A 24,079-nucleotide genomic window follows, 5' to 3' on the forward strand; every position below is an offset into this window, starting at 1 on the left:
ACCCCCTCCTCTCACCTCTAAGCACTTCCTAAGATTACTATTTACATAATACTAAGCAGAAAATGCTTTGGTTCCTTGGAAAAGAATAGTTATAAATTGGCGTAGTTTTAAAATTCTGGTTATTAAGGAAATCATGTGTCTTTCAGGCACTTAAATTAACACATGCTACTTCATCATTCATGGATTTAAAAAGTAAAACTATTGCCAAAAGATTTGAGAACTAAAGATGTACTTAAAAAGCAGCAGTGCCAAAGGCATCCAAATCGGTCAGGAGGAGGTCAAACTTCACTCTTCGCAGATGACATGATGCTCTATGTGGAAAACCCAAAAGATTCCACCAAAAACCTGCTAGAACTGATTCATGAATTCAGCAAAGTTGCAGGATATAAAATCAATGCACAGAAATCGGTTGCATTCCTATTCACCAAGAATGAAGCAACAGAAAGAGAAATCAAGGAATCGATCCCATTTATAATTGCACCCAAAACCATAAAATACCTAGGAATAAATCTAACGAAAGAGGTGAAAAATCTATACACTGAAAACTATAGAAAGCTTATGAAAGAAATTGAAGAAGACACAAAAAAATGGGAAAAGATTCCATGCTCCTGGATAGGAAGAACAAATATTGTTAAAATGTCGATACTACCCAAAGCAATCTACATATTCAATGCAATCCCTATCAAAATAACACCAGCATTCTTCACAGAGCTAAAACAAATAATCCTAAAATTTGTATGGAACTAGAAAAGACCCTGAACAGCCAAAGCGATTTTGAAAAAGAAAACCAAAGCAGGAGGCATCACAATCCCAGACTTCAAGCTATACTACAAAGCTATAATCATCAAGGCAGTATGGTACTGGCACAAAAACAGACACTCAGATCAATGGAACAGAATAGAGAAGCTAGAAATGGACCCATAAACGTATGGCCAACTCACTTTTGACAAAGCAGGAAAGAATATGCAATGGAATAAACACCGTCTCTTCAGCAAGAGGTGCTGGGAAAACTGGACAGCAACATGCAGAAGAATGAATCTGGACCACTTTCTTACACCATACACAAAAATAAACTCAAAATGGATGAAAGACCTTAATGTAAGACAGGAAGCCATCAAAATCCTCGAGGAGAAAGCAGGCAAAAACCTCTTTGATCCTGCCTGCAGCAACTTCTTATGCAACACGTCTCCAGAGGCAAGGGAAACAAAGGCAAAAATGAACTATTGGGACCTCATCAAAATAAAAAGCTTCTGCACAGCAAAGGAAACAATCAGCAAAACTAAAAGCCAACTGACAGAAGAACAGAGGGTTACTGGAGGGGTTGTGGGAGGGGGCATGGGCTAAATGGGTACGGGGCATTGAGGAATCTACTCCTGAAATCATTGTTGCCCTATATGCTAACTAATTTGGATGTAAATTAAAAAAAAAAAAAAAAAAAGCAGTAGTGCTGAATAACCAGGTAAGAGACGAATGTGTTGTTTTAGACTCAGTTGATGAACTCCCCAGGGACTATGATGACAAAATATTCCAGCACAAGAACAGTAAGAAATTTAAACTATATTCAACTGACATGTTTCTGAAAACTTATAAACTTTTATATATTTCAGCCTTCCCTTTAGCCAGCGATGATGACTCCTAACATGTCTAACCTGTTAGAATCACATCCTATCTCTGAACATGTCATCCGTTCTCATTTAAAAAAAAAAAAAAAAAAGCAACTCATTCTTCTAAGTACACTAGAACTATATAATTGCACGAACATCTGTGAAGGTGGCAGAAGCAGAACAGGATGTTAGCAAATACCCTCTTCCCAGCCTTTCCTTTGAGCTTTACATGTTTGAACAACTGCCAGACCAGATGTTCTAAAGAATGAAATGAGCTCTAGTCTTGATGTTCCTTTAAAATGGTCATTAAAAAGTACAGGGATTAGTTTTTAGTTATCTGCCATGGACAATACGGATGTCTTCTTTCTGATATACAAAATCTTCCAGGTGGCCTACAGGAATGCTTCTGAAACTATACTGTGCGCATGAACAACCTGGGAATCTCGTGAAAGTGCAGATTCTGATTCTATGTGTGGAGTGTGAGATTCTGCATTTCTGACAAACCCGTAGGTGATGCTGATGCTGCTGGTCCTCTGACCATACTCTGGGCAGCAAGAGATCTGCAGGGCCAGGTCTCTGCCTATCTCTCTAGGTCATACATCCTCTTCCGTCTTGCTTTCTGAGCTCTATTCACACAGGTGTCTTTTCAGTCCCTCCTACTTCCCACGTACACTCTCATAAGAGAAGACCTTTGCTCTGGCTGTTCACTCTCTCTTCAAATTCTCTATATGCCAGTCTTTACTTTGTTAGCTTCTATTCATTTTTTAGACCACAGCTCAATAATGACTTCTTCAGAAGTCTCCTCTTTGACTTGGTTGTATTCTACTTGGTTGTATTCCTTTGCTAATACCATGTACCTACCCTTGATGACACTTATTACAAATGCAGTATTGTATTTACATAATCAATTGATCAAGTGACTGATCAGTCAATCCATTCATCCATTTCTTTCCCCCACTGAACTGAAGCTCAGAGAGTGTAAGAACAGTGTGTTATTTTTTGTTTTCCTTCCCTCACAAAAGTTTTCCTGGCATCTAGTTTAATGTCTGGCCCACGGTAGTGGCATAATAAATATTATGTCGAGGGCATGAATGAATAAAAGTTCGGTGACTTTTTAACCATTTGGCCTTCCTCCCTTCATGCTTCTGAGATGGGTATCAGTAACAAACTGCAATCATTTCCCAGTTCAGATTTTTCCCCTGCTGTTCCTTAGAAACACTTCACGTCACTGGCGCACCAGCCGAGAGGCTCTGACAGCTATGCCAAGGTGAGCACCTTTCTGCTTCCAGCAAGTGTTTCACAAGTCCCAAACCCCATGATGCTCTCTGCCTATCACTCTCCCAGCTACAAGTCACAAATGGATTAGAATTAGCTGTGACTGTCTTCTGACTAGGTAATTGGAGGGCTGGTTTCCCTATTTCTTGTTTGATAAAATTAAGTAGAAAACAGTATAGTAAAATCCATCGTAACTGTTCATAAGTGTTTGATGAATAAGTATATAAAATGAAGCAGAACTTGCAGAAACTAAAATATCATAAACGATGTAGAGCCAAATGATTTAAAATCACACTATTTTCTACCGTGTATAATACATCAGAACAATATTGCCCAAACCTCTCACTCACAGGAAATGAGAATAATTACAGCACACTAGGGCCCTGGACGGCGCTGTTCACAGTGGAAAGTGCCTAGGCCAAGGGTTTGTCCAAACCCAGGCCCTAGGGGGCATGGAAACATTAAGGGAATTAACTTAGCATACCCATATCTTATTTATGGTGCATCAGCATGCTGCAACCCATCAGTTGGAAAGCTCTGAATCAGACTATCAAGGAGAAATTAGAAGAGTAACTCAGAGAACTTTAGTTATGACCAGGTTTTTCTTGAGTGTGGCTAAATGATATTCACCAAGAAAGGATATCTATGGGAACACTTTAAACGCTCATATAAACACATATTAATTTGAAATTGCTAATACAGATGGTCCTCAACTGATGACAGGTCGACTTTATGATGGTGCAAAAATGATACACATTCAGTAGAAACTGCTTTAAATTTGGAATTTAGATCTTTCCCTGGGCTAGCGATCTGCGGTATGATCCTCTCTCGTGACGCTGGACAGTGACAGCGAGCCACAGCTCTGTCAGCCATGTGATCATGAGAGTAAACAGCTAATACACTACAACCGTCCTGTTCCCACAAAGCCATTCTGTTTCACGTTCAGCAGAGTATTTAATCAATTACATGACGTACTCAACACCTTACTATACAACAGACTTTGTGTTGATGATTCTGCCCAGCTGTACTCTAATGTAAGTGCTCTGATCATTTTAGACTAGGGGTGCCTGGGTGGCTCAGCAAGAGTTGAATGCCCAACTCTTGATTTAGGCTCAGGTTGTGATCTCGTGGTCGTGGGATTGAGCCCTATGTCAGGCTCTGCACTGGGCGTGGATCCTGCTTGGGATTCTCTCTCTCCCTCTCCCACTGCCCCTACGCAACAAGCTCTCTCTCAAAAAACAACAAAAACAAAGACAAAAAAACACTTAAACACAGAAAACAAAATAGTGATTGCCAGAGGAGAGATGGTGGGGCCAGGGGTGAAACAGATGCAGAGGATCAAGAGCACACCTATCACGATGAACACTGAGTAATGTACAGAATTGCTGAATCACTATACTGCACACCTGAAACTAACATAACACTGTACATTAACCATACTGGAATTTAAAAATATTGAAAGAGGGGCGCCTGGGTGGCGCAGTCGGTTAAGTGTCCGACTTCAGCCAGGTCACGATCTCGCGGTCCGTGAGTTCGAGCCCCGCGTCGGGCTCTGGGCTGATGGCTCAGAGCCTGGGGCCTGTTTCCGATTCTGTGTCTCCCTCTCTCTCTGCCCCTCCCCCGTTCGTGCTCTGTCTCTCTCTGTCCCAAAAATAAATAAACGTTGAAAAAAATTTTTTTTAAAATAAATAAATAAATAAATAAAAATATTGAAAGAAAACCAGAATTGTTGAATAGTTATATTGTACACTTGAAACTAATACAACACTGTATTTTACTAACATTAGAGAAAAAAAGGGGGTGTGTGGGAGGCTCAGATGGTTAAGCCTCAGACTCTTGATTTCGGCTCAGGTCATGATCTTGCGGTTCTTGGGTTCGAGCCCCATGTCAGGCTCTGTGCTGACAGCGTGAAGCCCGCTTGGGATTCTGTCTTCCTCTCTCTCTGCCTCTCCCCCACTTGGCTCTCTCTTTCCAAAATAAATAAACATTAAAAAAAAAACACAACAATAAAGGACAACAGACAAATCACACAAAGAGTCTTATGTGTTGGGCATGAATAGCCAGTTAAAGAACTGTCAACAGACTAATCCCAGAAAACAGTATGAAAGATGAATTGGAAGGGGCCAAAACTGGAGACAGAGACACTAACACTCCAATAGGAAATGATGAGTGACTGAACTAAGGCTAGGGTAGTAAGAATGGAGTAAGAGGGATAGTCATCAGAGCTGGGACATGACTTGTGACTGGAGCAGACTCAGATGACGTGGAAAAGCTTATAATCACTCACCTGAATGACTACATATTGCGCTTAGTTGGTTACTGGGCTGGAAACCCAGAATTTCGATACAGACACAATAAAGGCAGTTATCATCTGTATGTTCCTGTAATCCAGTGTCTTCTGTACTTTCTAAAAACAGAGAAGCATCTGAATGGATCGAATTCATTATTTCTGTAAGACTCATCTGTTGTCGTAGCAAGTGAAAAGAGTTTTTTACAAGACCTCCAGTTCCAGATGGAAGACCTGTGCATAAGTAAACATGAAACAGAATCTGGTAAAATCAATGACATCTCTTTCAAGGTACCTCAAACTATGTGAATTTTTGAAGAAGAAAAACTAGGGAAGAAAATCCAAAATCTTTCTATGACTCAAAATCTAATTTGCTTTAAATTAGGAAATTAAAATTAGGAGATATGCTTATATATTAGTTTAATATGAAATTTTAAATAGAAGATGGAAAATTAAAATTATACAATTAAGGCATCATTTCAATTATTCTCAGTATTTCCATAAAGAAATGTAATAATTCTAAGTCTAAAGAGGTAGTTGTTTAAAAAGAATCAAGATTATGAAGCTTTAATCTGTGGCTGATATGCATATATTCGTTAAAATCTTACAGTTCATAACAAACAGAGATCACGTAAAATATATTTTCATCTCTTTTCCCCAAACCCGTTTTTTAGACGTTTTGAAAGAATTAGTGTTTCAAGTTTTTCACGCATAATTTTTAAATCAACTGATCCAGTTTTTGTCTTCTTGAGAGGCTTAGTTGGAAGAACACTTTAAGTCCCTCATAAAAATAAAAACATACTGTGGTTTAATTTTAAATTAACGCAATTATTTTGGTATAATTTTTAAGCTGACCCAAAAGTAAGTATATCTGAATTTTTAATGTCATCCTACTAAAAATATTTTTCTTTAGATCAATTTTGTTTTAAAAACAATTTTCTTTTTAATATAAAGAGGAGTCTCAAAAGAACTTAAAACAAGCATTACCTCCTGCATCATGGGCAAACACCCTGGCACCTCGATCATCATGTGGAGGTATGTTTTTTGTCTGAAAATAGGGAATATCCTTTACCTAAAATAGATAAATAATGAAGAAGTTCACTTTATGAATAGTAGCAAAAGTAAATTAAATGCAATTTAAATAGAATTACTATAGCACATGAACCTACCACAAACAGTTCACTAAAGAGGCTTAAATTATCAACATCTGACAAAATAAAATCCTTAAAGTCCTTATTTATTCTTGGTAATTTCAATAAATATTGAATGATTATTTTAGAATTTATCTAAAATGTCTTTAGACTCCTGAGCAAATGCGTCTTCTTCAGTACCATCTACCATGGAGATGTTTGTGAGTATCTGCTGGGATCAGGGCCACCTTATACACTGGGCACATGTGGCCGCCTTATACAGGATACACAGGTTTAAAAAAACCTAGGAATGTACTGTGAAACGTCCACAATGTTACATGTGAAAAAACACACAAGGGTAAGTCAAATGTGACTAAAAAGCCGTTAAAGTTTCACTAAACTTCTATAGAGAATATACTGATAAAGAAATAAAACAAGATGCTGATTTGGTTTGGGAAGAGAAGGAAGGATCATGTTCCAGGACTTGGAAATACTAAATTAAAAAGTACAGAATAGTAGAGAAAGGTGAAACAGTTTCCATCATGAAACGTCTTTAAACAAAACTGCCTTAAAAAATGATCTTCCCCTAAAACAGTATTTGCTCGAAGATACAATTTCTAGCAAGGAGTCATAGAATATGAAATAATAGGAAACCAACTAGTAAGAAAACAAGACGACTTATGATACCTGGAATATGTCATTAATGTCTACTGGAAGAGCAAGACCAATATAGTCATCTGAACTACCATATGTTGCACTGGACACCATGGATCTCACTGACGAGGATCGCTGCAGGGTATTTTGATTAATAGGACTCAGTAAGTCTTCTTTATCTAATGACGCATAACTTAAAGCTTTCATGAACCTACAAAACCGTAAAAAAAAAATCCACTTGCATTAGTTTCTTGATTTTTAATATTAATCATATATAATTTATATGAAATTATAATTTATTTTTGTAACTTCATAAAAGATAAGTAGCTAGTCAAGTACTCAACAGTGCCATCATTTATTAAGAGCATGAGAACACTTGAAATTATTTAGCTGTTACAAAATGACATACAAAAGATCATCAGTAATGAGACTGTTAGGAAAAACAACTGCTATGGCCTCCCAGGTAAAAGTGTCAAGGTGGGCAATTAGAACTTTCAATATCTAGAAGCAAAACAAAACAAAACAAAACAAATCTTAGAAGTCACAGGTATGATCCAAGGATTATCTTCACGATCCTTTCAAACTACAAACTTTGCTATAAGTTAACTAAGGGCATGTCTATTAACTCCATTTAACATTATTTTTATGAAAAATAAGAATAAACACTTATTGTGTGGCAACAAGATTTATGTAACACAGAAGACAGACACAAAACAGCAATAATGTTATCATCTGTAAATATTACAAGATAGTCTTATTTGAAGCACTGGTATTTCCTCAAAGCACGCCTTACTAGTGATGCCATAATAAATATGGTATGCTGATATTTCCCTAAGATACATCTTTCTCATACAGATTTCTTATTCATGCAACATCCATGCTAAAATATTTAGTAGGTGCCTGCTTTGTTTATACAAGGCACTACACAAGGCTCCATAGTTAATGTACACTGGCATTCGGAAACCCAAGTCATTTAAAATTTAATAATGTAACCTGATATTTAGAAAAATTATTTTATAATGCATACAAAATAAATCCTTCATAAATAGTAGCTATTAAGATTATCATAATAAAAACCACTAATTTCTAATGTCCACTTAAAAACCACTCACAGTTGAAAATGACAAATTTCATAACATAGGTCAGCGTTTTTTTTGTTTTTTTTTTATTTTTTTTTTTCAACGTTTATTTATTTTTGGGACAGAGAGAGACAGAGCATGAACGGGGGAGGGGCAGAGAGAGAGGGAGACACAGAATCGGAAACAGGCTCCAGGCTCCGAGCCATCAGCCCAGAGCCTGACGCGGGGCTCGAACTCACGGACCGCGAGATCGTGACCTGGCTGAAGTCGGACGCTTAACCGACTGCGCCACCCAGGCGCCCCAGGTCAGCGGTTTTTAAATTGTATTCTGTTAAACCTCTCTTGCTCCACAAAACTCTTAAAGGAGTACTGCAGATAAAGCAAGGAATTATTGGATCACTTGCCCTCCCAATCCCTATCTCAACTAAGTAGATCCATTTTAATCTATTATCCATATTGGGTTTCCATAGAAATGTTTTTGTGAAGAAAGAGTCTCTCTACCTAAAACGCAACATTTGAAAAACTTAAAGCCACTGATCTAGTCCAAATTCCATTAGATAAGGCAACTGAGGCCTAGATATTCCAAAATTCATGAAGTTTACTACACAGATTCACAACAGTGAGCAACTGAAGTCTGCCTGGTTTCGTTCTGGATTGAGGAAGTTTGCAAAGCTGCTGAATTCCAGGCAGATGAGACATTATAGCATAATTTATGAAACCTTGTTCCTTGTTCAAGTTCATTCACTCAGTGCCAGGATTAGAATTTAGGATTAAGGATTCCTAATCGAGTGTTGTATCATATCCCAAGGAGACATCTCAGTGAGACATGATTTTTTAAGACTGTTGGATTCGTGCCATCCATTATATCACAGGTATCTACAAGCCTACTTTTTTAATTTTATGAGAAAAAAAACAAAAAACAAAAAACAAAGAATAATAATCCCTCTCAGCCTGGCTTCCAAACTGTTATTTTAAAGTAAACTTGTAGTTATCTTCCATCATTTTCATTTTCTCTGAACGAACTCAATAAAGGAAAGGGGTAGGAACACAATTTTACCCCCATGGAACCTGGTACACAGCAAGTACTCAATACAATTTGAAGAACAAATGAAAGATTTGATGAACATGAAGTTTCGTTATGCTGTCATGCCTTCGTACAAGCTGTTCCTGACTCTCCTGTTTTTTTCTTGTTTTTATTTATTTCCCTCCCAAGAAATTAAAACACCTATTCATCCTTGATAACACCAATAACCTGACATTTTACTCCAGGAGTAAAATTCCCAAACCACCTTCTCCTGGTCTAATAGAGAATACAGGAAATAAGATTCTAAGAATCCAGACTGGTTAGGAAATAAATGATCTGGGGTAGCTGTCTTTTTCTGGTCTATTCTTATGAATATTTAAGCAGTACAACTTTCTAATCTGTGCTTTCAACAATTTGAATAGAAATGCCTGCTTCAATGACACATAATGAACAGGATGCTTCAGAGTTAATGGTGCTTCGGTTACTGCACTGAGCTGTGAGATGGTGCAACTCTTACTGCTTACTTTGTTGTGCTATGTTTACTGCCCCTGCTTGCTGTGCTGGTCTTTGAGTTTTCAAATACGTTATTGTAATATAAAAGTTTCCTCCTTTGCTATCAATTTTATCAGTTGTCTTTTCCTGTTAAGAGTGTTCCACCAGTCAGAAGCTTTTCATTTTTGCTTCCATAGCCCTGAAAACCTGATATCCCTGCTTGTTAGAATAAGTATCAACACACTCTGAATTTGGGTCAGAGGTACCATATCTCTTTTGAATAAAATTCATGAACCTCACTGCATAGATTTAGACTAGTAAGCTATTAAGAGATTTTCCTGTGTTTGTTCTGACTGATGAGGTTGCCAAAGCCAGGTGAGTTCCTGGTAGAGGAGACATTACTGCATAATTTATAAAATTCTATCAAATGAAATACAATTTATTACCGCTGCAAAGGAACCCCTTCTACTAAATGCATTAGCATCACTGAAACAAAACTGCTTAATAATATCTTAATGTTCTGAAGAATTTGGCTGTATAAGAGCCAAATGGGTTACGTAAGGAAGTAACTACCCATGATGATGATGATGATGATAGGTGTCAGGCACTATTCTCAGCACTTGACAAATACTAATCCATTTAAATGAATGTAAATTAATAACCAAAAACTAAGAAAGTTTTTAGAAGTAACTGGCCCAACAACAACAAAGAATGGGTACAAAAATCTTTGCCAACAGTCAAATTTAACATTGCCTATCTTTTAAAGGTAAAATCAAAGCTGTTTATTTTGATCAACTTGATCTAATCTTTAGATATGTCACAGAAACTCCCTACATGTTCTTGAGTGTAGGCAAACTACTACTGCTGAATCCTCAGAGCCAAGAAATTCATTTAATGTTCATTAGGTTCCTACCAAATAATCACAGCTACTTAAGACAAAATGAAAAGAATTTCACTGAAATCTGTCGTTACTTAAAAAAATAATAGTAAGGTCAACTTTTGGAGCCTTAAATTGACCTACCTGAAAAGGTTGTTTGTTATTGTAGGTCTTAAGCTCCTGATTCCCCCGACATGCTTCTTTTTAAAATCGATCCTTGCAGAAGCGAGAAATAAAAAAAAGCTTGTGACTTGTGTGTCCTTGAAAAGCATGTATGTTTATTTTCAGGGCCTAATAGAATTTCTTTTCCCCCCTCGCAGCTGCAAGAATCCATTTCAAATCATATCGGGTAACTAGGAGCTTACAGCCTACCATAGTAAACAATTCTAATAGGTCGGTTCTGAGGCTGATGTAGATGTAAAACCTGCCTAATGCTTTCCATTTAAGCCTGTTAAAATGCAACCGTTATTGTTCATTTTTAAGTGCGTATCTGCTCACCTGCTTGGTGTTAACCTGGATTCAAAGCTGTTGGCCTTCATGGTGATGGTATCAGTAAACAGCACATCTTTTGCTGGAGATGCCAAAGCTTCAGAGTGAGATAAGGATGGATGCATTCTTTGCTGCTGTAATCTTTTCAGTGTAGCGTAGCCAAAGGCGTCTCTAGAACTTGTGTAACTAAAGTTACAATCTGCTAGACTTTTAATTGTAGCAATAGAGGGTGCTTTAAGGGACTGTGCTCTTCTAGGAAGCGTATGAGAAGAACCTGGAGGCACCAGGGACACTGAGTTTGATTTGGAGAGAGATAGATGGTTAGACTGTGGCGTCAGATAGTGGCTTGTCTTAACAGTTTTAGTACTTACCACAGTACTCATACTTCCACAGTCTGTGTCCACAGTCGTAGCATCCACACCTACGGTCTCTCGTGAAGGACTGGAGCTCATTGAACTTATTCCACTTGTTGTAGTGTCTGTATTAAAACTTTGGCTACGTATCTTCATATGTGAGCTTGTTGAACTTTCTACAACTAATCTCTCTCGGCTTGTGTTTTCTCTGTGATTCTCTGTACCAAGACTCTTGGTGAATTTTAAGTCATTCTCTCCAATGCTTGGAGTACTACCAGCGTCTTCAATGTGCTTATTCCCAACGAATGAAGTTTCTAATTGTAATGTTTTCTGTACTGTGGACATGGGTGTGAAATCATCACTATGGTTAAAGTCGACACTGGGCTCCGTAAGTGTTCTGATCCGCCTGTTGTTTGTCTTATTTTCAGATGACAGTTTCCCTCCTTTTGGATCACTGCTACTACGATGTTTTTTATTAGGCAAAGTAAGCGAATTTAAGATACGATTCTTCACAAGTTTACTAGAAGCAAAGAAAGGGAAGGAATTTTTATCCTTTATAGGTCCAGGCCGATCATAAAATGCTGGCTCTGTGTCTTCACTGATGTCAAGAAAAAATGTACTAGTAGAGCTGCTGCCAAACCGGTCGTCCTCCATTATGAACATACCTATGATCAAAGGATTGTTAATAAAAGCACAGAAAAAACAACAAACAAAATCATAGCAGCTGTTAGTGATGTATTTCCAGAATTTTTTGTTTAACAGTCATCTGGGGAAAAAATGTGAAAAATAAAGGGTTAAACTGCTGAGAAGCCACATAAGAACTTCTTGAGACCAAGTGTCTGAACTTGAGTGAGATGTGAAATTATGTCATTAGGAGGATCTTCGGTTATTTCCAAAGAAAAATTACAGGATTCATTATGGCACAGTTTACATGGAGTGTGTTCTTGTTTGGCTGTTTATTTTTTTAATGTTTATTTATTTATCTTGAGAGACAGAGAGGGGGAGAGGGGGAAAAAGAGAGAGACAGTGTGCACATGCATGCACACACAAGCATTGGAGGGGCAGAGAGACAGGGAGAGACAACCCCAAGCAGGCTGAGCTGACTGTGCAGAGCCCAACACAGGGCTCAATCTCATGAACCTATGAGATCATAACCTGAGCCTAAAGAGTCAGATATTTAACCTCCTGAGCCACCCAGTTACTCCTGATTGTTTGTTTTAATGGCAGTGAATTTCTTAAATCTCCAAATATTCAGGATAAAATTAGGAGAAAAGAAGGAGGGGCCCCTGGGTGGCTCAGTCGGTTAAGCGTTTGAGTTTGGCTCAGGTCATGATCTCACAGTTTGTGGGATGGAGCCCCATGTCGGGCTCTGCACTGACAGCACAGAGCCTGCTTGGGATTCTCTCTCTTCCTCTCTCTCTGCCCTTCCCTGCTTGCGCACACGTGCTCTCTCTCTCTCAAAATAAATAAACATTAAAAAATAAAAAAGATTTGACCGTGGACGTTCACTCAGTTGGTATAGATTCCTGTTAGTTTAGTCTTCAAATTACAATAGAAATGAATTCCTAGTCTTAAAATATACTTCCAAGGAACCAAGTCACAGCATTTTATTTTTTTATTTAAGTCACAGTATTGAAAAAAAAAATTTTTTTTTTTAATGTTTCTTTATTTTTGAGAGACAGAGCATGAGCAGGGGAAGGGCAGAGAGAGAGGGAGACACAGAATCCGGAGCAGGCTCCAGGCTCTGAGCTGTCAGCACAGAGCCTGACCAGGGGCTTAAACCCACAAACCGTGAGATCACGCATGACCTGAGCTGAAATCGGACACTTAATCTGACTGAGCCACCCAGGCAACCCTAAGTCACAGCATTTTAAATTCATGTTTAAACAAATTAGGTTTATTGTTTTCTTTTAGGCACTAAGGGACTCATCTAAATTCAGTGTCTAATTCTAGTAAAAGACTCAATCTGGGTGTCTAAAGACATCTATGACATTTTATCCTATTTTTATTTTTAACTTTTTGTTGAGTAATTATAAACTACTTCAAATATATTTTGAAAGAAAGCAAAAAGAAACCCTAAATAAATTTGCATATTATATTTCCATATTTTGTTGATTCTAAGATGCACATTTTTCACACTTAATACCTCTAAAATCAGACTGCATCTTGCAATCAGTGGTATGTCCTAGCTTAATAGCAGCATTTTTTTTTCTTGTTTTTTTTTTTTTAGTGGTATACTAAAATACTGGTGCATCTTATAATTCATAGACTCTTAGACCTGGTGAACCGTGGTTTGACAAATGTTGCAGTATTTTCTTAAAAAGAACGTCTTAAATTTTGTATGCCTAACAGCATTTAGCACAGGGATTAAAACCACATACCGTTTTTTCTTTGATTTTGACACTCTATCTTTTAATAATTTCACTATTTAGTTTAAAATATACCTCCTCAAAAATTAACATGTGAATATAATATCTCTTAACAGATACATGCTTGTTCAATAATCTCTATATCTGAAAAATGAGTGAACAAAGCATGTAAACAAAGAAGGTAAGTGAATAAATAATTTACTTGTTACATTTTAGAATAAGCAAAAACGAGAATGATTCTTCTGGCACACAGCTTATTTCTTTAACTTTGTAAGCAGGGTTTTCCAAAAGCTATTTAGAAGGCAAAGAGAGAGAACAATGTAGGCTGGTGGCTATCCTCTCTGTTGTGAGAAGAGAATATATTCTCCAAGACCCCATTAGTGCCAAATTATCTTAGAAAAAAGTAAATTAGGAATATAACAAATATATTTAAATTGTGACATTACAGATGCAAATGTTAATTTTAGCTACCTTCATGTAAGCTTGTCAACAATACTCACTTGATGGTGCAGATTCGCTTTCACTATTATGTCTAGAGCTGGTTGACTCAGAGTTCAAACTCAGAGTGCTCGGGATAGATGAGAGTTCATTACAGAGTTGTTCTACATCATCTGGAACCACTGGCCACAGATGTTTGCGACTGTGCCTTACAGAATCCCAGTTGTGACATTTCAGAATATCACAGCCTTGTTTGGTTTTGGCTATGAGGCCAAGCACATATACACAGGTCCTGTATGTAAAAGATGTAGTAATGAACTGTTTAGATTTCCAAACTGAGATTTCTTAAAGCAACCAAAAAATATTAGTTTGCTATATGTACATTTGAATTTTTTTTAAAGTCATTAAAAATTGTGGAAAAAATGTATTTAGATGAGTTAGGAGTAACTTAGAAGCAGTAAATGACATGAAAACCTTTCTTTTTTAATGTTTATTTATTTTTGAGAGAGAGACAGACAGAGTGTGAGCATAAGTGGGGGAGGAGCAGAGAGAGAGGGAGACACACAATCATAAGCAGCCTCCAGGCTCTAAGCTGTCAGCACAGAGCTTGACATGGGACTAGAACCCACCAACCGTGAGATCATGACCTGAGCCGAAGTCAGACGCTCAACCGACTAAGCCACCCAGGAGCCCCCTAAAACCTTTTTAATATAGATCGTAATTTCAGTGAAGTAATTTGAAAGAACGTAATGTAATCTTAGGAAAAAATGACATATTCTAGCTTTTCTGGGATCAATCTAGAACATTTGGGCCATTGAACTACTGCAATATTTGAACATATGCTACACTGTCACTGTTTATTTGCCAGTTACTAAACTTCAACATTATAATAATAAAAATGGAATTATAACATTAAGCAAGGAGGAGCTCCTTAAGATGTTTAAGTTAGTGCATTTAAAAATCTTTTTTTGTTTAAAAAATTTTTGGGGCGCCTGGGTGGCGCAGTCGGTTAAGCGTCCGACTTCAGCCAGGTCACGATCTCGCGGTCCGTGAGTTCGAGCCCCGCGTCGGGCTCTGGGCTGATGGCTGGGAGCCTGGAGCCTGTTTCCGATTCTGTGTCTCCCTCTCTCTCTGCCCCTCCCCCGTTCATGCTCTGTCTCTCTCTGTCCCAAAAATAAATAAACGTTGAAAAAAAAAAAATTAAAAAAAAAATTTTTTTTTAAAGTTTATTTATTTATTTTGAAAGAGAGTGCACGTAGGGAAGAGGTGGGGTGGGGTGGGGTGTGGAGTGAGCCTGACGTGGGGCTCAAACTCATGAACCACGAGATCATGACCTGAACCAAAGTAAGAGGCTTAACTGAGCCGCCCAGGCACCCCAAAATCTTTTTTTTGTTTTAAAGTAAACTCTACTCCCGATGTGGGGCTCAAACTCATCACCCTGAGACCAAAAGTCACATGCTCTACTGACTGGGCCAGCCAGGTGCCTCCCCCACACTTTTTTTGTTTTTACCTTATATCATTAAGACTTTCAGTAAATTAACAGTTCTAATGGACTAAATCATAAAATAGTCTTCCCTCACAGCCATTTGTTAACAATAACATATATATATACAATAGAAAGATTTATGAGTGAAATAACATACCCTCTGACTGAAAGAACCTCACACTGCTTTGCAAGTTTTAGTATATCTGGAATCACATTTTCTTCCTGTAGCAAATTGAGACCCCAATTTGATGAGCCAATATTTCCCTGAAAGAAAAGAAGTCACTTATATCAAATCGATTTAGAAGAGTAACTCTTTCAAGAAATTTGGAAAGCTACTAAAAACAAAAAATTAACCCCATCTTGGAGAAAAAATGTGAAAAAAAACCTCAAATAAGGAACTTCAGAAATCAGTGTTCCATTTGTCTCAGCAAGAAAACTAATAGTTTAATCATCTATCTTCCAGCCTAAAAATATTTAAAATGGGCAGAAACAATCTGGGTCTTAGAACATTAATCTCAGAGCAAGTTCCAAATCAAATGATTTTTTTTATTATTATTAATGGGAAAATTAGAAATATCTTAAAATGATGAAGATCTTATAGAAGTGTTTATTACAAACCAAGGCCCAAAGAGATGCTTTCAGTTTTTTAATTTCTTCCCACTTATCCAAGTCTGGTGTACGAACATTATGACAGAGTTCAGTAATAATATTCTGGAGAAAGAAAGAAAAAAACATAGGAGTAACAATATGTTTTTAATGTATTTTCTTACTGCACTTAAAACCTATCATTTAAGGTTTGCATTTAGTAACTTTTGTATATTTAAAATTCTAAAATAATTTTATGCAAAATTTCTTAAGCAGCATTAGTACAGGGGCTCTGAGTTCATATTCTAGAGTTAGCACTTAATAGCTATGTGGCTTTGAGCAAGTTATCTAATCTCCCAATGCCTTATTTCCTAATCTCTAAAATAGAGATCTGTCTCATAAGGCTTAATGACTTAATTATCACATATAAAGTGCTTAACAAAGTATTTGGTATCTAGTATTATAAAAATGTTAGCCATAATTATCATTTTTTAAAATAGAAAATAATATTTGTGAATTAAAAACACTAATATAAAGATATGTGCCCCAGAAGTCTTCATAGACATAATATAAAAATAGGACACTACAGAGTATATTTATGCAAAACTTTTGCTCCTGAGATGAACACAAATACAAAAATGAACATAAACTGCTAGATTACTATTGTTCAGAAGACACACAGGGAAATACTTATAGATCTATTTCTAAAATAAGTAAAAAGTTACATTTATTGAAAACACCTAGTAGCAAGTCATATTCACAGCCATAAATTTGGTGCGCTAAGCATGAAAGAATAACTGCTTGACTAATCCGGTTACATTTCATGAAGTACAGGGGAACAGGGAAGTACAGACAGGAACTGATACTTCCAGTCTGCTGCTCACCAAAGATAACTAAATCTGTATCAGGTTCAGTTTAACTTCCCAACAAGAATGACAAAATTCACTTTTTCAGTATGTTTTTGCTGAAGAGAGAAACTTCCCCAACTGTAAAGGACGAAACTCAGACTTTCAGTGGGTTACTTACTCTATGTAACCAATTTGCTATGCAAAAGGTAACACCTACCTCCGGGAAAGGAAAGGCATGCAAGGCAGTAATATGTCTAAGGATTACAAACACAGAATGCCTACATCAGTTATAAGACAGATGGCTTTTAAAGCAATTATGCCACTAACTTTAAGGCTTTTGAGAAGTTTTTGCAAAGATACTACTTCAGCAATATTAAGATTGTTTCCTACCACTGTAGCTATTTCAAATGATTAAATTATGTTTTTACCTGTACTTCCAACAAATGACAGCCTGTTTTGTGGTGTACCAGTTGTCCATACAGGTGTACAGGCAGGTAGACATGAGGACGCTGTAATCTAGTATAACAAAGAATATTGATATGCCTATCGGCTCACTTACAATATGCTAATTAAAACAAGAACTACTAATAAAGTACTAGATACTTTAACAAAGCACTACTTTAAAGTACTAATACTTTATTAGTACTACTACTAACGCACTAGATAAAGATATAATTTCTCGGCATACAAAAAAATATGAAGATGGAGGAGCATGAGGATTTCTCTAGAAAATTAAGTTTAGCTGGCCTCAAACTAACAGACTAGGGTAAGAGCATGAAGGGTATATGAATTAGATCATTCTAATGTAAGGTATTCAGCATGATAAGAGTGACACGGGAAGTTTTCAGCCATCAATGCCATGCTGTAAGATTTTTTTATGTCAGTGCAGGAAGTAAAATTTCCAAGTACTCAGAACACTTTAAACAATAGAGAGTTATTACAAACTGAATTTTTTTTTTTTTTTTTGAGGACCAGCAATAAATTATTCCATGAAGTAGTCTGTACCTTTGGTTACTTCGACGAACATAGTTATCACCATCAACTGGCTTTCGGTAAGTAGTAAGTGCTTCATTAAGTTGTTCTTCAATCAAGTCAACATATTTTGAATTATATTCCTAGAAGATATTGTTTTAGTTGTATATAGTATCATAACAACATTCACTACATTCATAATATGTTAGGTACCTAGCAAATCTTGGAAGCATAAATATGAGAAAAATGAACATCTGTTCAGGAAATTTAAGAAATTTTAAAAAGGGTAAAACCAAGTATTATGAATGCAAATGTTCTACCATATCCCAAAGCTTTCTGCTTATACTTTTTTTTTTTCAGTCTATTTATTTTGAGAGAGAGAGAGTGAGTGAGTGAGTGAGTGAGTAAGCAGGGGAAGGGAGAGAGACGGAGTGAGAGGATCCCAACCAGCCTCCATACTGGCAGCTCAGAGCCCAAATGGGGCTCAATCTCATGATGCTGAGATCATGACCTGAGCTGAAATCAAGAGTTGGATGCTTAACTGACTGAGCCACCCAGGTGCCCTCTGCTTATACTTTTATCCCCATCTGCAATTAATATTTTAGAGTCCATATAAGTAAGTTAATAATTTTGTTTTTTATCTTATTTAAATTGCTTTCCCCATTAAATATGAATAAACAAAAAACTAGCCTCTTAATATTAAACCCTGAAGGTATTCACTAGAAATTTAAAAAGGGAAATTAAACCATTAATTTAGTGCCTTTTGGTAAAACATATCCCTTTCCCCACTGATTTAAATCAAGTCAAATGTATAAATTTTTCCAACTAAAACTTGGAAAACTTCTAGTTAACTTCTTTAAACTGAGAGTCAGTCACTTGCATCTTTATTTCAAGAGATCACTTTAAACTGGTTAGAAGGAATGGGTAGGACCTCTCTGGAAGGCAATTTGGCAGTATGTATCACAAATTTTAATTCACATACTTTTGACTCAACAACTATTACTTTCAGAAATGTATCTTAAAGGGGCACCTCGGTGGCTCAGTCAGTTAAGCATCTGACTCTTGATTTTGGCTCAAGTCATGATCTCACAGTTCATGAGACTGAACCCTGTGTTGGGCTCTGTGCTGATACCGTGGAGACTACTTGGGATTCTCTCTCTCTCCACCCCCCTTCCTCCTCCCCCCCCCATGCACGTGTACTCTCACTCAAAATAAATTAATAAAAAAAAGTGTATCCTATAGATAATACTTGTACAAATATGCAAAGATACATGCAAAAATATCCAACAAACACTGTTTACAAAACAAAAAACATTGGAAACAATGTCAATACAGGAGTGGTTATCAAGGTACATTCACAGAAAGCACTATGGAGCCATTAAAAAGAATGAGCTGGGGCGCCTGGATGGCTCAGTTGGTTAAGTGTCTAACTTCAGCTCAGGTCATGATCTCATGGCTTGTGAGTTCAAGCCCTGGGTTGAGCTCTGTGCTGATGGCTCGAAGCCTGGAGCCTGCTTCAGATTCTGTCTCCCTCTTTCTCTCTCTCTCTCTCAAATATAAATAAACATTAAAAAAAAAAATGAGCTAGATTTACATGTGTAGCTCTGAAAAGATGGCAGATATACTGCTAAGGGAAAACTTAAATAGCTTTATCTATACTTGTAAATAGAATTCATTTGTATTTTTAATTTAAAAATTTTAAGGTTTATTTATTTTGAGACAGACAGTGCAAGTAGGGGAATGGCTGAGAGACAGAGAGAGAGAGAGAGAGACAGAGAGAGAGAGAGAGAGAAAGGAAGGTAGGTAGGTAGGTAGGTAGGTAGGTAGGAAGAAGCCCAAGCAGGCTCCGCACTGTCAGTGCAGAGCCTGACATAGGGCTCAAACCCACAAAACTGTGAGATCGTGACCTAAACTGAAACCAAGAGTCAGACACTTAACCAGCTGAATCACCCAGGAACCATTCATTTGTATTTTTTAAATAAAGAATATGTACTTATAAATGTACAGAACATCTCTGAATGCACACAAACTGATGACAGATATTACCTTCAGAAATGACAAAATAAGGGCACAGGGAGATATTTTTCATTCAAAACCATTTTAGACAACTTGAATTTGGTGAGTTACTACCTTCACTTTCTACTTACAGCCTCTAAAAACTTTGTTTTTATGTTTTTCCTTAGGTTCCATATTTATTTTCTAACAGTAATACAAGGTTTTGATTATACCATACCATTATAGAACACCATCATTATTATTACTGCTACTATTACCACTATACTATTATCATGCTCCCCTGTATATATGAAAATCTCAGTGCAAAAAAGTCTACTTAAGGCAGCTATTCTGAGCTTTATGCAGGAGTAGTTATATTCATGTGGTTAATCTTTTGACCAGGGCACTCATTTGGAAAACACCAGCAAAGGTCAGGGGTATGGTTTATAGCTGTGAAACGCACTGAATTTCTGATGTGGATCATCTTGAGGATTCTGTCCAAAAGGACCTATCTGGAGGGCAAGAAAACCCCAATTGAGGGGTGGACCTCTAGCTACTAGGAGGCAACAGAAGTAGGCTGCCAGAGGAGCCTACTGCCCTAGTCAAGGGAACTGCAAAGGAGAGATCCATAGTGGAGAGGTCTCGGAGAAATTCAAGAAAGTAACTCTCAAGTAAAAGAACTAACATTTGAAATCTGTCACATTCAAAGCTAAATACCCCAGATAACAACTGTACCAACTGAGTAAGTCTGTTCTTGGCCCCATGCAACCTTCTTCCTCCTCCTGCTCCAAAGGTGAAGAGGCCCAAACCGGAGAGGAGCACACAGAGTGATGAGATTAACCAGATACTCCCTCTACTGTAGATTTCTAAGTCTGTATTAGGTCTGGGTGTTAGGGAGAAGTTTTAAACTGAAAGAATTTTGGGGCCATCTGGGTGGCTCATGGCTTAGTTGGTTAAGCATCCGACTTTGGCTCAGGTAACGATCTCATGGTTCATGGATTTGCATCCCATGTCGGGTTCTGTGCTGACAGCTCAGAGCCTGGAGCCTGCTTCTTTGGATTCTGTGTCTCCCCCTCCCTCTGCCCCTCCCCTGCTTGTGCTCTCTCTCTCTCAAAAATAAACATTTAAAAAAATTAAACTGGGGCGCCTGGGTGGCGCAGTCGGTTAAGCGTCCGACTTCAGCCAGGTCACGATCTCGCGGTCCGTGAGTTCGAGCCCCGCGTCAGGCTCTGGGCTGATGGCTCAGAGACTGGAGCCTGTTTCCGATTCTGTGTCTCCCTCTCTCTCTGCCCCTCCCCCATTCATGCTCTGTCTCTCTCTGTCCCAAAAATAAATAAACATTGAAAAAAAAAATTAAACTGAATGAATTTTTAATATTATACTGTCCTGGATGTTTGATTACTTTGAAAAAGAGACAGACTTAGTTCATGTTGGCATGCCATAAGCTACTGGGAGGAAACCAAAAATAGTGGAAAAGAGTATGGGTTTGGAATCAAAAAGTATCACTGCTCTGCTATTTTCATGCTCTGTGACCTAGGATAAACTACTCCTCTGGGATAAAATTTACTCTTCTTAGCCTCCAAATTTTCATTCACAAAACAGAAATAATAAAATATATTTCACAGGGTTGCTGTGATTAAAGCAAGGATTAAAGGAGGTAATATCTGAAAAGCACTAAGCTCAATGGTAGGCAATCAGTAAGTTAGCTTTCTTCTCTTTCTCTTAATTAATTTGAGAGGACTATGTTGTCTTTATTTTTACATCGCCCATTTACTGCCTAATGAACTGTAATTGCAATTCAGGATGTGTTTGTAATTTTCTAATGAAAATGTTCTAGCGAAATTCACCAATGACCTAACTGTCAAATTCAACAGCCTATTTTCTACTATTCATCTTATGCGACCTCTTTAACAAATATGTATCACCGGCCTCTCCTTCCTGAAGCATCCGTTAGTGACAACATTCTCTATGACAATTTTCTCAGTGTCTTTGTCCTTCTATTCCCCTCATTAAAACAGTGTTTGCTAGGGAGCAATTTCCACTTTTCTTTCTTTTTTTATTCTTTACATTTTTCCTGGTGATCTCACTCATTTCAGATTTCAGAAGACTCCCAAATTGTCATCTTCAGCACATATCTGAGCTCTTGATCCCCAATTCCAAACATTTTCTGGATACCATAACTTGGTCATTCCACAGAGCAATACCAATTCAACATATTCATAATTCATTATCCTCACCCTGCAAGCCACTTCTGTAATCACAATCTCTTAATGGTGATCCACTGCATGCTCAGTCATTGAAATCAGAAACTTTTAAGAGTCAGATGGACTCTTTATTCATTATATACAATCAGTCAACAAATCCTACCCATCTTATTTCAAAAATGCTCAGAAAATATACCCTGCCTATCCAATCTCAGCACTACTGGAGTTCACATTCTTACCAATTCTTGCTTCTAAACTGGTCTCAATATTTCTAGGCTTTACCTTTGATGATCAAACTTCTGCCTCTACCCTGCGACCTGTCATGTTTCTAAAGCACAGGTCTGATTATGATTAGTCTTTAAACACCTATAATAATCCCCCCACTTCCAATAAAACTGAAATACCTTAATATGACATAATGTGGTTAGTAAGGCCTATAATCTAGTTCTAATTTACCATTCTAGCCTCATCTTGCCAGTCCACACTTATCCTAGCCCCAATTACACTGGAATACAGATAGCTTGCTTCATAAATCTGAAGTGTCTATAATCTATATAGATCTATTCTGCTCCCTCAGCCTAGAATACCCTTCTTCCTACTTATCTACCTACCTCCTCCTCAAGACCATTCCAAATATCATATGCTTTCCTGAGCCCACCCAACATTGCTTTCACTAATTCTAATCCCTAAGGCAGAATCATTTGTGTTTCCTTATACACTGCACATGCCTTTGTGATTGCAGTTATATTTTATACCTACTATTTGAAAGTACCGTACCAGATATGCTAAGCAATTTTCTAATACTGTAATTTGTGTAATAAGGTGACCGATTTTACTATGGTAATTTGTTTAAATAACTTCTATTTATGAACTAGAACTATCACATCTTACCTCAATTCTCCAATTCATCAATTACTAACGACTTTATGCCTAAAGTATGTTTTATAATTACAGAGTTTTTAAAATGAGAGCTTCTTGTGAAATATGGTTCAATATAGACAACGTAAATGATTGACATGATGAAAAATCTAAAAATTATTTACATTTGGATTGATTACCCATGGGATTCTAAGATGCTTTGACAATTTATAATGCTTCAAACAAAACAACCACAGTGACAACCAACTAAAGAAAAGCTAGTAAGTTCTCTAATAACTTCAAATTATTCCCTCCTTCCTAGGTTTCCCCATTATCTAAAACAGCAGTAAGTCTGTTCTCAGATTATGTAAAAGTAGCACCCTAAAACGAAGTTAACTTAGATTATTATATCTGCTTGGTAGAACTGTTTTCTTCCTTCATTTAGGAAAACTGTTTTAGTCGTAGCTTCAAAGGGCTATCTAAGGGACCCAAGAATAAGAATAAAAGAATTATATCAGTAGATTGTATCAATTAAACCAAAAACAAAATTTCAATAGAATGTACACAAAATCAATAGTTCACTATAAAATGACTGCTCTCTAGCTTTAAAAAAATGGATAAATATAAATACAAGTAATTATACAGAATTTAAGACTTGACTTCATATGAATGTTTAAGTATTTGACCTCTTTCATTTCAAAACACTGATATGAAAAATCCTCTAAATTCATAAATCTATTTCCTAGTATAAAAACATACCAATTAAAGCTTATTCAACAGAGAGTTACCTTGTGCCATTTTTCCAACTGTTTTGCTACATAACCCCTTTCATTCAGATAGGAAAATCCTTTTGGAATGGAAAGAAATCTGTAAATTAAAACAAGCAATAGTTTAACACAAAGTCTTACTACAAGTGTTTAAAGGAGCTAAGATATCTTAAACAATACTATATTTAAGAAGCTAAAAGACTTTAGGAATAGCTCTTTCCTGAAAGTAAAAGGTCAACTATACTATAATTTCAAATAAAAATAAATTTTCATAATCTTGGAAAAACATATGA

At 37.0% G+C, this 24,079-nt stretch overlaps 1 protein-coding gene across 7 annotated transcripts in view; it reads right to left on the reverse strand.

Moving 5' to 3' along the window:
* Positions 1-24,079, reverse strand: part of RICTOR (RPTOR independent companion of MTOR complex 2) — a 123,239-nt gene that overhangs the window by 7,972 nt on the left and 91,188 nt on the right. For 4 of the 7 annotated variants that reach the window (XM_040495756.1, XM_040495778.1, XM_040495784.1 and 1 more), the window contains 11 exons: positions 23,808-23,886; positions 17,996-18,105; positions 17,419-17,506; positions 16,176-16,268; positions 15,715-15,821; positions 14,134-14,363; positions 10,921-11,929; positions 10,567-10,638; positions 6,984-7,161; positions 6,154-6,238; positions 5,167-5,400 (listed from right to left, as the gene is read on the reverse strand). In XM_040495756.1, coding sequence (XP_040351690.1) covers positions 5,167-5,400; positions 6,154-6,238; positions 6,984-7,161; positions 10,567-10,638; positions 10,921-11,929; positions 14,134-14,363; positions 15,715-15,821; positions 16,176-16,268; positions 17,419-17,506; positions 17,996-18,105; positions 23,808-23,886 — 2,285 coding nt within the window. The remainder of the gene's footprint in view (positions 1-5,166; positions 5,401-6,153; positions 6,239-6,983; positions 7,162-10,566; positions 10,639-10,920; positions 11,930-14,133; positions 14,364-15,714; positions 15,822-16,175; positions 16,269-17,418; positions 17,507-17,995; positions 18,106-23,807; positions 23,887-24,079) is intronic. The other 3 variants (XM_040495770.1, XM_040495800.1, XM_040495764.1) reach the window with 3 other exon arrangements.

The sequence above is a fragment of the Herpailurus yagouaroundi genome, unplaced genomic scaffold (genome assembly GCF_014898765.1).
Source record: "Herpailurus yagouaroundi ecotype Mexico unplaced genomic scaffold, PumYag 29, whole genome shotgun sequence".
Classification (NCBI taxonomy): domain Eukaryota; kingdom Metazoa; phylum Chordata; class Mammalia; order Carnivora; family Felidae; genus Herpailurus; species Herpailurus yagouaroundi.